This window comes from Pristiophorus japonicus, chromosome 4 (assembly GCF_044704955.1).
Source record: "Pristiophorus japonicus isolate sPriJap1 chromosome 4, sPriJap1.hap1, whole genome shotgun sequence".
NCBI lineage: Eukaryota > Metazoa > Chordata > Chondrichthyes > Pristiophoridae > Pristiophorus > Pristiophorus japonicus.
In genome coordinates this window covers 67,357,082-67,369,837 of record NC_091980.1, presented here as the reverse complement: position 1 = coordinate 67,369,837, position 12,756 = coordinate 67,357,082, and the positions used below count along the sequence as shown (strand labels likewise).

General features: G+C 43.2%; 1 protein-coding gene across 1 annotated transcript in view; it reads right to left on the bottom strand.

Moving 5' to 3' along the window:
* LOC139262449 (polycystin-2-like protein 1) overlaps positions 1-12,756 on the bottom strand; it is a 151,295-nt gene that overhangs the window by 81,844 nt on the left and 56,695 nt on the right. Inside the window, exon 3 of the mRNA XM_070877637.1 lies at positions 10,376-10,506. Coding sequence (XP_070733738.1) covers positions 10,376-10,506 — 131 coding nt within the window. The remainder of the gene's footprint in view (positions 1-10,375; positions 10,507-12,756) is intronic.

Below are 12,756 nucleotides of genomic sequence, written 5' to 3'. Positions count from 1 at the left end.
ATGAAAGTGGTTGCTGTAGCAAACATGGCGTCAAGCATAATCGGAAGACTGACTGGTGTTGCTGATAGCCGCTGCAACAGCCTGGAAGAAGCCAGAGCAAATTATGCTTTTCCAAATGTTCCGCTACTGCTTCCTTAATAATGGACTCCAGCATTTTCCCAATGAGGGCTGCAATGATCTTGACTGCAACAGGCAATGCTGTTTTAGCTCTGGCAGTTGTTTGCAGATCCGGTTCCAGGAGGCAACAGGACTCTGTGACAGACTCCCGAGAGTAGCTCAGCCTCCTTATACACTGCTTCTCAGAGAATTGCAGGTATGTTGTTGTAAGCCTATATACACTGTTCGGAGGGCAAGCATTCCTGAAAAGATGTGTCCTTCTACTTTATCTCTCTGCAGCGACAGTTCTTTGCTCTTTCATCCTTCTGCTGCTCCTCCTTCTCCACCACCTCTTGCCACAGTAGAATTGCCAGAAGGACTCCCATGAAGAAAAAGCACATTGCAAAAAGCCCTCCTTTGAAACGGTCTAAGCAGCCAAAAATCACAATGTAACACAAGCAAAAATTTGCCAGCATTTTTCCCGATTGCAACTGAGGATCCCCTTTAAATGTTACTATAAATGGCCGTCTCTTAATTTGTACAGCCCATGGTTTGAGGCGGGATAAAGCTCTGGTGGCAGCAATGCACGTGTCGAAGAAAATTCCCTTTTGAGACTATCATTTTGACCCTGATTTACATATATTCATTTGGCCCCTGTCTGGCAATCCAAAGTCCGTCTGAAAATCGGAACAGGTGAACAACCAGCATTAAGTTAGCAGTTCTGCTTCACGTGTCACTTTCACCTTGCCCCTACCCATGTTTTGGCATAAACGAGGTGGTAGCCAGAAAACAAATCATCCCCTTTTGTCTTTTATTGTGAATCTTTCCGTTCTCTATTGTTTTATGAGTCTGGGCATTTTCACAGTTTCTCTGAAATTTGAGTATTAGATCTCCCATCCAGTTGTGCTCAGAACAATATTGGTTTAGTTAATTATCATTAATAATAAAATCAAATTTCATACAGAGAAATAGGCCCAGTAGATCGATTGGTGTGAAACATGTCTCACATCCCAGCAACAGTCAATTCCTTCTCTGGATTCCGTGCATTAATGAGAAATTATATTGGCTCAAAAGATCAAAATGTTGAATCAGTTTGGGTAGAGATAAGGAATAATAAGGGGAAAAAAGACACTGGTGGGCATAGTCTATAGGGGCCCTAACAGTAGCTACATTGTTGGACGGAGTATAAATCAAGAAATAATGGAGGCTTGAAAAAAAGGAATGGCAATAATCATGGGCGATTTTAACCTTCATATTGATTGGACAAAGCAAATAGGCCAGGGTAGCCTTGAGGAAGAGTTCATAGAGTGTATCTGGGATAGTTTCCTTGAACAATACATTGCGGAACCAACCAGGGAGCAGGCTATCTTAGATCTGGTACTGTGTAATGAGACAGGATTAATAAATTATCTCGTAGTAAAGGATCCTCTTGGAATGAGTGACGATAACATAGTTGAATTTCAAATTCAGTTGGAGGATGAGAAAGTTGGTTCTCAAACCAGTGTCCTAACCTTAAATAAAGGAGATTACAAAGGTATGAGGGCAGAGTTGGCTAAAATGGACTGGGAAAATAGATTAAAGTATGGGACGGTTGATGAGCTGTGGCAGACATTTAAAGAGATATTTCATAACTTGCAACAAAAATACATCCCAATGAGAAGGATAGCTGTAAAAGAAGGGATAACCATCCATGGCTAACTAAGGAAATAAGGGATGGTATCAAATTGAAAACAAGGATATACAATGTGGCCAAGACTAGTGGGAGGCCAGAGGATTGGGAAATTTTTAAAAGCCAGCAAAGAACGACTAAAAAAATGAGAGAGGGAAGATAGATTATAAAAGTAAACTAGCACAAAATATAAAAACAGATGGTAAGAGTTTCTACATGTAAATAAAAAGGAAAAGAGTGGCTAAAGTAAATGTTGGTCTGCTAGAGGATGGGACGGGAGAATTAATAATGGAGAACAGGGAAATGGCAGAAATGTTGAAGAAATATTTTGTATGGGTCTTCATGGTAGAAGACACTAAAAACATCCCAATAGTGGATAATCAAGGGGCTATAGGGAGGGAGGAATTTAATACAATCATTATCATTAATGAAGTAGTATTCGGTAAAATAATGGGACGAAAGGTGGACAAGTCTCCTGCACTTGATGGCTTACATCCTAGGGTCTTAACAGAAGTGGCTGCAGAGATAGTGGATGCATTGGTTGTAATCTACCAAAATTCCCTGGATTCTGGGGCGGTCCCAGCACATTGGAAAACTGCAAATGTAACAGCCCTATTTAAAAAAGGAGGCAGACAAAAAGCAGGAAACTTAGACCAGTTAGCCTAACATCTGTCATTGGGAAAATGCTGGAGTCCATTATTAAGGAAGCAGTAGCGGAACATTTGGAAAAGCATAATTCCAGCATGGTTTTATGAAAGGAAAATCATGTTTGACAAATTTGCTGGAGTTCTTTGAGGATGTAACGAGCAGGGTGGATAAGGGGGAACCAGTGGATGTGGTGTATCTGGATTTCCAGAAGGCGTTCGATAAAGTGCCACATAAAAGGTTTCTACACAGGATAAAAGTTCATGGGGTTGGGGGTAATATATTAGCATGGATTGAGGATTGGCTAACTAACAGAAAACAGAGAGTTGGGATAAATGGGTCATTTTCCGGTTGGCAAACAGTGACTAGTGGGGTGCTGCAGAGATCGGTGCTGGGTCCTCAACTATTTACAATCTATAATAATGACTTGGATGAAGGGACCGAGTGTAATGTAGCCAAGTTTGCTGACGATACAAAGATGGGTCGGAAAGCAAGTTGTGAGGAGGACACAAAAAAATCTGCAAAGGGATATAGATAGACTAAGTAAGTAGGCAAACATTTGGCAGATGGAGTATAATGTGGGAAAATGTGAGGTTAGCCACTTTGCCAGAAAAAAATAGAAAAGCAAATTATAATTTAATTGGAGAAAAATTGCAAAGTGCTGCAGTACAGAGGGGCCTGGGGGTCCTTGTGCATGAAACACAAAAAGCTGCAGGTAATCAAGAAGACAAATGGAATGTTGGCCTTTATTGCAAGGGGATAGAGTATAAAGCAGAGAAATCCTGCTACAACTGTACAGGGTATTGGTGAGGCCATATCTAGAGTACTGCGTATAGTTTGGTCTCCATATTTAAGGAAGGATATACTTGCATTGAAGGCTATTCAGAGAAGGTTCACTAGGTTGATTGCGGAGATGAGTGGGTTGACTTATGACAATAGGTTGAGTAGGTTGAACACATTGGAGTTCAGAGGAATGAGAGGTGATCTTATCGAAACATACAAGATAATGAGGGGGCTCGACAAGGTGGATGCAGAGAGGATGTTTTCACTCATAGGGGAAATTAAAACTAGGGTACATAGTCTCAGAATAAGGGGCCACCCATTTAAAACTGAGATGAGGAGGAATTTCTTCTCTCAGAGGGTTGTAAATCTATGGAATTCTCTGCCCCAGAGAGCTGTGGAGGCTGGGTCATTGAATATATTTAAGGTGAAGATAGACAGATTTTTGAGCAATAGGGGTATAAAGGGTTATGGGGAGCGGGCAGGGAAGTGGAGCTGAGTCCATGATCAGATCAGGCATGATCTTATTAAATGGTGGAGCAGGCTTGAGGGGCCAGGTGGCCTACTCCTGCTCCTATTTCTTATGTTCTTACTGTTATACCTCTGCAGAAGCACATGCTCACAGTAATATGAAAAAAATACTCAAACATTTTTTTATACAGTAAGTACGCTGTCATTTCTTAACATTTTCACTGTACAAATATGAAAAGGCTCTATATAGCTCCTGTTTTAATACAATGAATATTTATCAAAATTATGGGTCGAACTGGACATCAGACTTGTAGCTTCATTGCCTGCATGTTAAGTGGTTGAACCTACTTGCATAAATATATCACACCAGAAACCTTGTGATATCCCTAGACTTATTTTATCCTAGACCTGAATAACAGAAATAAGAGTCTTAGTGGATAATTAATATGGTAATGTTATGGTCAGATATATTCTTTTCACAATGTATATTTATCATTTTTAAATATATGTTTTATTTACACAAAAAAGTAGAAACAAATAAAGTTCATTAGACACAGCCTTACTTATAACATACCATTAGTATGAGGGATCTATAATACTGTCTATATTGCGAGCAGCGGGGAGTCCGGGGATTGGCGGAGGCCTATAAAGGCACAGCAGAGTCGGAGAGGTGGGAGTGTGAGCAGCGGGGAGTCCGGGGATTGGCGGAGGCCTATAAAGGCACAGCAGAGTCGGAGAGGTGGGAGTGTGAGCAGCGGGGAGTCCGGGGATTGGCGGAGGCCTATAAAGGCACAGCAGAGTCGGAGAGGTGGGAGTGTGAGCAGCGGGGAGTCCGGGGATTGGCGGAGGCCTATAAAGGCACAGCAGAGTCGGAGAGGTGGGAGTGTGAGCAGCGGGGAGTCCGGGGGTTGGCGGAGGCCTATAAAGGCACAGCAGAGTCGGAGAGGTGGGAGTGTGAGCAGCGGGGAGTCCGGGGATTGGCGGAGGCCTATAAAGGCACAGCAGAGTCGGAGAAGTGGGAGTGTGAGCAGCGGGGAGTCCGGGGGTTGGCGGAGGCCTCTAAAGGCACAGCAGAGTCGGAGAGGTGGGAGTGTGAGCAGCGGGGAGTCCGGGGATTGGCGGAGGCCTATAAAGGCACAGCAGAGTCGGAGAGGTGGGAGTGTGAGCAGCGGGGAGTCCGGGGGTTGGCGGAGGCCTATAAAGGCACAGCCGGTGAAGCTGCAGCTGGGTGAGAGGGCAAAAATGAAGTAGAAAGAAATCGAAAGGCGACATCACAGCCAAGGGGGTAAGTGATTGGCTGGTGATTGGTAAGTAGTTTTTCTTTTTCTTTTATCAGTAGGTAACCTTTAGCATTGTTGTTGCCAATTTAAGTTTATCTAAGGGTTAAGTCATGGCAGAACAGCTCGGACACCTGTTATGCTCCTCCTGTACTATGTGGGAAGTCAGGGACTCTTCCAGTGTCCCTGACGACTACGTGTGCGAGAAGTGCATCCGCCTGCAGCTCCTGATGGACCGCATTGCGGCACTGGAGCTGCGGGTGGATTTACTCTGGAGCATCCACGATGCTGAGAATGACGTGAATACCACGTTTAGTGAGTTGGTTGGTCTTACCACAGGTAAAGGGTACACAGCCAGATAAGGACTGGATGACCAACAGGAAGAGCAGCGCAAGGAAGGTAGTGCAGGGGTCCCCTGCGGTTATCCCCCTGCAAAAGAGATACACCGCTTTGGGTACTGTTGAGGGGGTTGACTCATCAGGGGAGGGCAGCAGCAGCCAAGTTCATGGCACCATGGGTGGCTCTGTTGCACAGGAGGGCAGGAAAAAGAATGGGAGAGCTATAGAGATAGGGGATTCAATTGTAAGGGGAATAGACAGACGTTTCTGCGGCCGCAACCGAGACTCCAGGATGGTATGTTGCCTCCCTGGTGCAAGGGTCAAGGATGTCTCGGAGCGGGTGCAGGGCATTCTGAAAAGGGAGGGTGAACAGCCAGTTGTCATAGTGCATATAGGTACCAACGATGTAGATAAAAAAACGGGATGAGGTCCTACAAGATGAATTTAGGGAGCTAGGAACTAAATTAAAAAGTAGGACCTCAAAAGTAGTAATCTCAGGATTGCTACCAGTGCCATGTGCTAGTCAGAGTAGAAATCGCAGGATAGCTCAAATGAATACGTGGCTTGAGGAGTGGTGCAGAAGGGAGGGATTCAAATTCCTGGGACATTGGAACCGGTTCTGGGGGAGGTGGGACTAGCACAAACCGGACGGTCTGCACCTGGGCAGGACCGGAACCACTGTCCTAGGGGGAGTGTTTGCTAGTGCTGTTGGGGAGGAGGCAGGAGGATGGGAACCTATGCAGGGAGACAGAGGGAAGTAGAATGGGGGCAGAAGAAAAAGATAGAAAGAAGAAAAGTAAAAGTGGAGGGCAGAGAAACCTAAGGCAAAAGCAAAAAGGGTCACATTACACCAAAAATCTAAAGGGGCAAAGAGTGTTAGAAAGACAAGCCTGAAGGCTCTGTGCCTCAATGCGAGGAGTATTCGAAATAAGGTGGACGAATTAACTGCGCATATAGCAATTAACGGGTATGATGTAATTGGCATCACGGAGACATGGCTCCAGGGTGACCAAGGCTGGGAACTCAACATCCAGGGGTATTCAACATTTAGGAAGGATAGACAGAAAGGAAAAGGAGGTGGGATGACATTGCTGGTTAAAGAGGAAATTAATGCAATAGTAAGAGAGGACATTAGCGTGGATGATGTGGAATCGGTATGGGTGGAGCTACGGAATACGAGCTACGCTAGTGGGAGTTGTATACAGACCACCAAACTGTAGTTGTAAGGTTGGGGACAGCATCAAACAAGAAATTAGGGATGCATGCAATAAAGGTACAGCAATTATCATGGGTGACTTTAATCTACATATTGATTGGGCTAACCAAACTGGTAGCAATGCGGTGGAGGAGGATTTCCTGGAGTGTATTAGGGATGGTTTTCTAGTCCAATTTGTCGAGGAACCAACTAGGGAGCTGGCCATCCTAGACTGTGTGATGTGAAATGAGAAAGGGCTAATTAGCAATCTTGTTGTGCGAGACCACCTGGGGAAGAGTGACCATAATATGGTCGAATTCTTTATTAAGATGGAGAGTGACAAAGTTAATTCAGAAACTAGGGCCCTGAACTTAAGGAACGGTAACTTTGATGGTTTAAGGCGTGAATTAGCTAGAATAGACTGGCAAATAATACTTAAAGGGTTGACGGTGGATAGGCAATGGCAAACATTTAAAGGTCACATGGATGAACTTCAGCAATTGTACATCCCTGTCTGGAGTAAAAATAAAACGGGGAAGGTGGCTCAACCGTGGCTAACAAGGGAAATTAAGGATAGTGTTAAATCTAAGGAAGAGGCATATAAATTGGCCAGAAAAAGCAACAAACCTGAGGACTGGGAGAAATTTAGAATTCAGCAGAGGAGGACAAAGGGTTTAATTAAGAGGGGGAAAATAGAGTACAAGAAGAAGCTTGCCGGGAACAGAAAAACTGACTGCAAAAGCTTCTATAGATATGTGAAGAGAAAAAGACTAGTGAAGACAAACGTAGGTCCCTTGCAGTTGGATTCAGGTGAATTTATAATGAGGAACAAAGAAATGGCAGATCAATTGAACAAATACTTTGGTTCTGTATTCACGAAGGAAGATGCGAAAAACCTTCCGGATGTACTAGGGGACCGAGGGTCTAGTGAGAAGGAGGAACTGAAGGATATCCTTATCAGGCAGGAAATTGTATTAGGGAAATTGATGGTATTGAAGGCCGATAAATCCCCTGGGCCTGATAGTATCCCAGAGTACTTAAAGGAGTGGCCCTAGAAATAGTGGATGCATTGGTGATCATTTTCCAACAATTTATTGACTCTGGATCAGTTCCTATGGACTGGAGGGTAGTTAATGTAACCCACTTTTTAAAAATGGAGGGAGAGAGAAAGCGGGGAATTATAGACCGGTTGGCCTGACATCAGTAGTGGGGAAAATGTTGGAATCAATTATTAAGGATGAAATAGCAGCACATTTGGAAAGCAGTGACAGGATCGGTTCAAGTCAGCATGGATTTATGAAGGGGAAATCATGCTTGACAAATCTTCTGGAATTTTTGAGGATGTAACTAGTAGAGTGGACAAGGGAGAACCAGTGGATGTGGTGTATTTGGACTTTAAAAAGGCATTTGACAAGGTCCCACACAAGAGATTGGTGTTAATGGGGATAATATACTGACGTGGATAGGGAACTCTTTGGCAGACAGGAAGCAGAGTCGGGATAAACGGGTCCTTTTCAGAATGGCAGGCAGTATTTAGTGGAGTGCCGCAGGGCTCAGTGTTGGGACCCCAGCTCTTTACAATATACATTAATGATTTGGATGAAGGAATTGAGTGTAATATCTCCAAGTTTGCAGATGACACTAAACTGGGTGAGGGGGATGCTAGGAGGCTGCAGGGTGACTTGGACAGGTTAGGTGAGTGGACAAATGCATGGCAGATGCAGTATAATGTGGATAAATGTGAGGTCTGGGGACAAAAACACGAAGACAGAATATTATCTGAATGGCGGCAGATTAGGAAAAGGGAAGGTGCAACGAGACCTGGGTGTCATGATTCATCAGTCATTGAAAGTTGGCATACAGGTACAGCAGGCAATGAAGAAGGCAAATGGTATATTGGCCTTCATAGAGAGGGGATTTGAGTATAGGAGCAAGGAGGCCTTACTGCAGTTGTACAAGGGACTTGGTGAGGCCTCACCTGGAATATTGTGTTCAGTTTTGGTCTCCTAATCTGAGGAAGGACATTCTTGCTATTGAGGGAATGCAGCGAAGGTTCACCAGACTGATTCCTGGGATGGCAGGACTGACATATGAGGAGAGACTGGATCGACTGGGCCTTTGTACATTGGAGTTTAGAAGGATAAGGGGGGATCTCATAGAAACGTATAAGATTCTGACGGGACGGGACAGGTTAGATGCGGGTAGAATGTTCCTGATGTTGGGGAAGTCCAGAACCAGGGGACACAGTCTCAGGATAAGGGGTAAGCCATTTAGGACTGAGATGAAGAGAAACTTCTTCACTCAGAGTTGGTAACCTGTGGAATTTCCTGCTGCAGAGAGTTGTTGATGCCAGTTCATTGGATATATTCAAGAAGGAGTTAGATATGGCCCTTACGGCTAAGGGGATCAAGGGGTATGGAGAGAAAGCAGGAAAGGGGTACTGAGGGAATGATCAGCCATGATCTTATTGAATGGCGGTGCAGGCTCGAAGAGCCGAATGGCCTACTCCTGCATCTATTTTCTATGTTTCTATGTTTCTATGGTTCTCCCTCACCACTTTCTGCTATTTTGAAAATCTCCTCTAGCAGGGTGTGAAATTAATGTTCTTTATGACCATTAGTGTATATGGGTTTCTGAACCAATATAGACACTTGGCTATATCTTCCCCTGCAACAGCTACTGCACTCCAAAGTAATTCATAATGAAGCATTGAGATATAGGACAAGATGTTACTTAAATGGAAGCTTCTTTTTTTCCCCATTTATGAAAACATTAAACTATAAAATGCACCGGCATTGACTCTAAATTGTTATTTATAACTGTATAAGTAACATACAACATGAAACAAACTGCTCATATTACTGATGTTTTCCTTGAGTCTATTTGCAGGGGTGGTAAAATTAGAGAAAGACAAAACAACAGAAAAAATGAGGCTACCAAGTCCATTTATGCTTTTACACTTTGTATTATAGCTGCATAACTGTTACATTTGGACACCAATATTTTTATATGATATTTGGTGCCAGCATAATTATAAAGTATAATATGGTGGGTGTACTTGGGTATATTTCATAAAAAATGATTGAATTTGAGTTTTGCAAAACTTTCTAACTTAGAAATGAAACATTTTTAGTTGCGTGTTATTGCTATTGTTTTTTTACAAAAGAAATTCTGAGCTGGATGATTATTTAGAGTAGGCAGGTTTAGGGGAACTATTTTGTGTTCAAGCTACTTACCATTTTACAGAACGAAAATGTACACTGTACCAGAGTTTTATTTGAAGATTTTGTAAAAACATCTCATTATGCATATGAACACCTTAAGTTGGATCTCCAGTCTTGGTATGCTACTCTGGTACTATTACAGCCAAGTAGTGTATACATCCATCCCAGTGTTGTTCCATAGGAGACAGCAGCGGCAGGACTTGAAATCAGATTGAATGCTGCTGGAGCCACTAACTCAAGGAAATTACACTATAGACAGGATTCTCTACATCCCAATTGCCATTTCGTGGTTTCCCAGGGTCCTGCAGCTGTCGAGAATCTCTCATGCCATTCTGAAGCAAGGACCCCTGCTTTTTCACATAGAGCAGCTCAGGCACATGATCCCTCTTGGTGCTGACATTGGAGCAACCTTGTAGGGGCGTGGAGTGGGGGGAAGAGACCTGATTCAAGCATTTCCATGCAGCTAATAGAATATATAGTTTTACAAAAATACATAAGAAAACTGAGGATTTTCTTTCTATATAAATGGTGAGTACTTTGATCAATAAGTCTAACCTTCCCCTTTAAGCAAGTCTGTTTTTCTCAATTAAAACAACCAAGGGTTGCTGTTTGTTCCAGCTATTGATGCACTGTTAGACCATAGTCAAAGCATGTATTTTGTTTAAAAGGTAACTTGATACCTCCCAGAAATCCTCCAGGCTGTTTATAGAGTTGAAGTTTACATCATTGACATAGGAAGTGGTTTCTAGGAAGAGGCTAGACATAACCTTGGTGAAGAAATACATGTTGGAATTTACCATTCCAAAGGTCACTGCAAAAGAAAGAAAACTGTGAAGGTGTATTAGACATCAAGAACACCATGTACATCAGACAGTGAATTCCAGCACTCTAATGTGAGGAGCAAGAAAATAGTATTGCTATATAACCTGTCATGTGACTCACATACCTAAAAATCTACATGACAATATCTTTGTCCTAAGGCACTCTGCACTAGTTTAAATTCAAATTTCAGATATTCTCTACATCAAATGTTACAATGGTAATTAAGAGAGTGTATTCCTCATTTTATGCATTTTACTTCATCAAATTTAAAATAGCGTATTTTTGGCTGTTAAACTTACCGACAACATAAGGATTGAATCCACGGTTATAGAAACATAGAAAATAGGTGCAGGAGTAGGCCATTCGGCACTTCGAGCCTGTACCACCATTCAATAAGATCATGGCTGATCATTCACCTCAGTACCCCTTTCCTGCTTTCTCTCCATACCCCTTGATCCCTTTAGCCATATCGGAAGTGATCTGGTCAATTCTTACCTTCAATTATTACATTTTGTGCTTTTCAGGCCCATTTTCCTGTTGCCAAATCATTTAAATAATAAAGTTAAATAAAGTTTAAAAAATCTTAAGGATACTTAAAAAAAATTACATTGATTTTTTTTGATGAGGTAACAGAGAGGGTTGATGAGGGCAATGCTGTTGATGGGATATCTCCTGTTGTTGCTTGGAAGGACCTGCCAGCAAACAATTCAATACAGCAGTTTCCTCGACAGCCACTGGCAGAGCCATTGTGGAAATAGTTTCCAGGTCTGGCTGCTGGATTGTGCTCAGTTCTGAGACTATCACATTGGAGAATCAGTCTTCCCATGCAGCTTTTTTTTGGAATGGTCTAGGTATGATTGCCGCTCTAAACATGGGTGGTTGTGCAAGGACAGGTTCTAATTGATCACTTAAGGTCTTGCATCTCTCATCCTTCTCCTGGATATACATAACTCCTGTAGAGCTTGTACATAGCAACAGTTGCTGGGGGAATCAGGTTCAAATAGAAGTGAGATTCAGCCTAAGTTTAATTCAGGCTGAGCAGCAACAAGTAGTGACATAGGAGTAACTGAGCATAGCAACTACTGGCAACCACTCTTTAAAAAAGTCTACTTTAAGAATAAAGTCCTAACTAGAGGAAAGGGCTATTCACTTCAGTGCATGTTTTATATGGGCACTGCTGTTCAGGTGTTTAGACCACATTATAGGGCAGAGCCCCAATTTTCGTGTTGTGGCCTTAATGAGCCAAGTGCACAATGAGTGTACAGCTTGCCAGTGAGACAGGCACTTCTTGGTCATATTATGGCACACCACGTGTGCCAGTTGTTGAGCATGCCTCAGTGACCGATGATGCAAGACACTAGTGTCCAATGCACAGCTACAATGGGGCCAAGTTTTGGCCTGAGTTGCTCCTGTTTTTTTGGAGCTACTGGTTTAGAATGGAGTATCTCAGAAATTTGAATTCTCGGCATTTAGTTTGCTCCAGTTCTAGTCAGTTAGAACAGTTTCACTTTGGAACAGAATTTTTTTTTCAAAAGGGGCGTGTCCGGCCACTTACGCCTGTTTTCAAAGTTTAGGCAGTGAAAACTTACTCCAAACTAACTTAGAATGGAGTAAGTGAAGCTTTTTGTACGTTGGAAAAAACCTTGTCTACACTTTAGAAAATCAGGCGTAGGTTACAAATTAGGCGTAGGGAATGGGGGGGGGGGGGGGGGTTTAAAGGGAAGTTTCCAAATATTAAACACTTCAGTTTTACAAATAAAGAGCCATCATCAATAATAAATGATAATACATCAATAAATCAACCAATAAATCAATCAAAAAAAATTTATAAAAAATAATTTAAAAAAAAATCAATAAATAAAACATTTTCTACTTACCAACTGCAGCACCAGGAGTCCTCCAACAGCATGCTGGGACGGCCCTCCCAGTGTGTCTCTGTCAGTGTCTCTATCTCTCTGTCTGTCTGTGTGTCTCTCACTCTCTGTCTGTCAGTGTCTGTGTTTCTGACAGCGAGGGGGAGAAGGGGGGTGGAAGGGGGAGGGGGAGAAGGGGGGGGAGAAGGGGGGTAGGGGGTGGGGGAGAAGGGGGAGGGGGGAGAAGGGGGTGGGGGGGAGAAGGGGGGTGGGGGGAGAAGTGGGGTGGGGGGGAGAGGGGAAGGAAGGAGGAGGGAGGTAGAGGGGGGTGGGGTGGGGGTGGGGGGGGTAGGAGGAGGGTGGGGGGGAGGAGGAGGGTGGGGTGG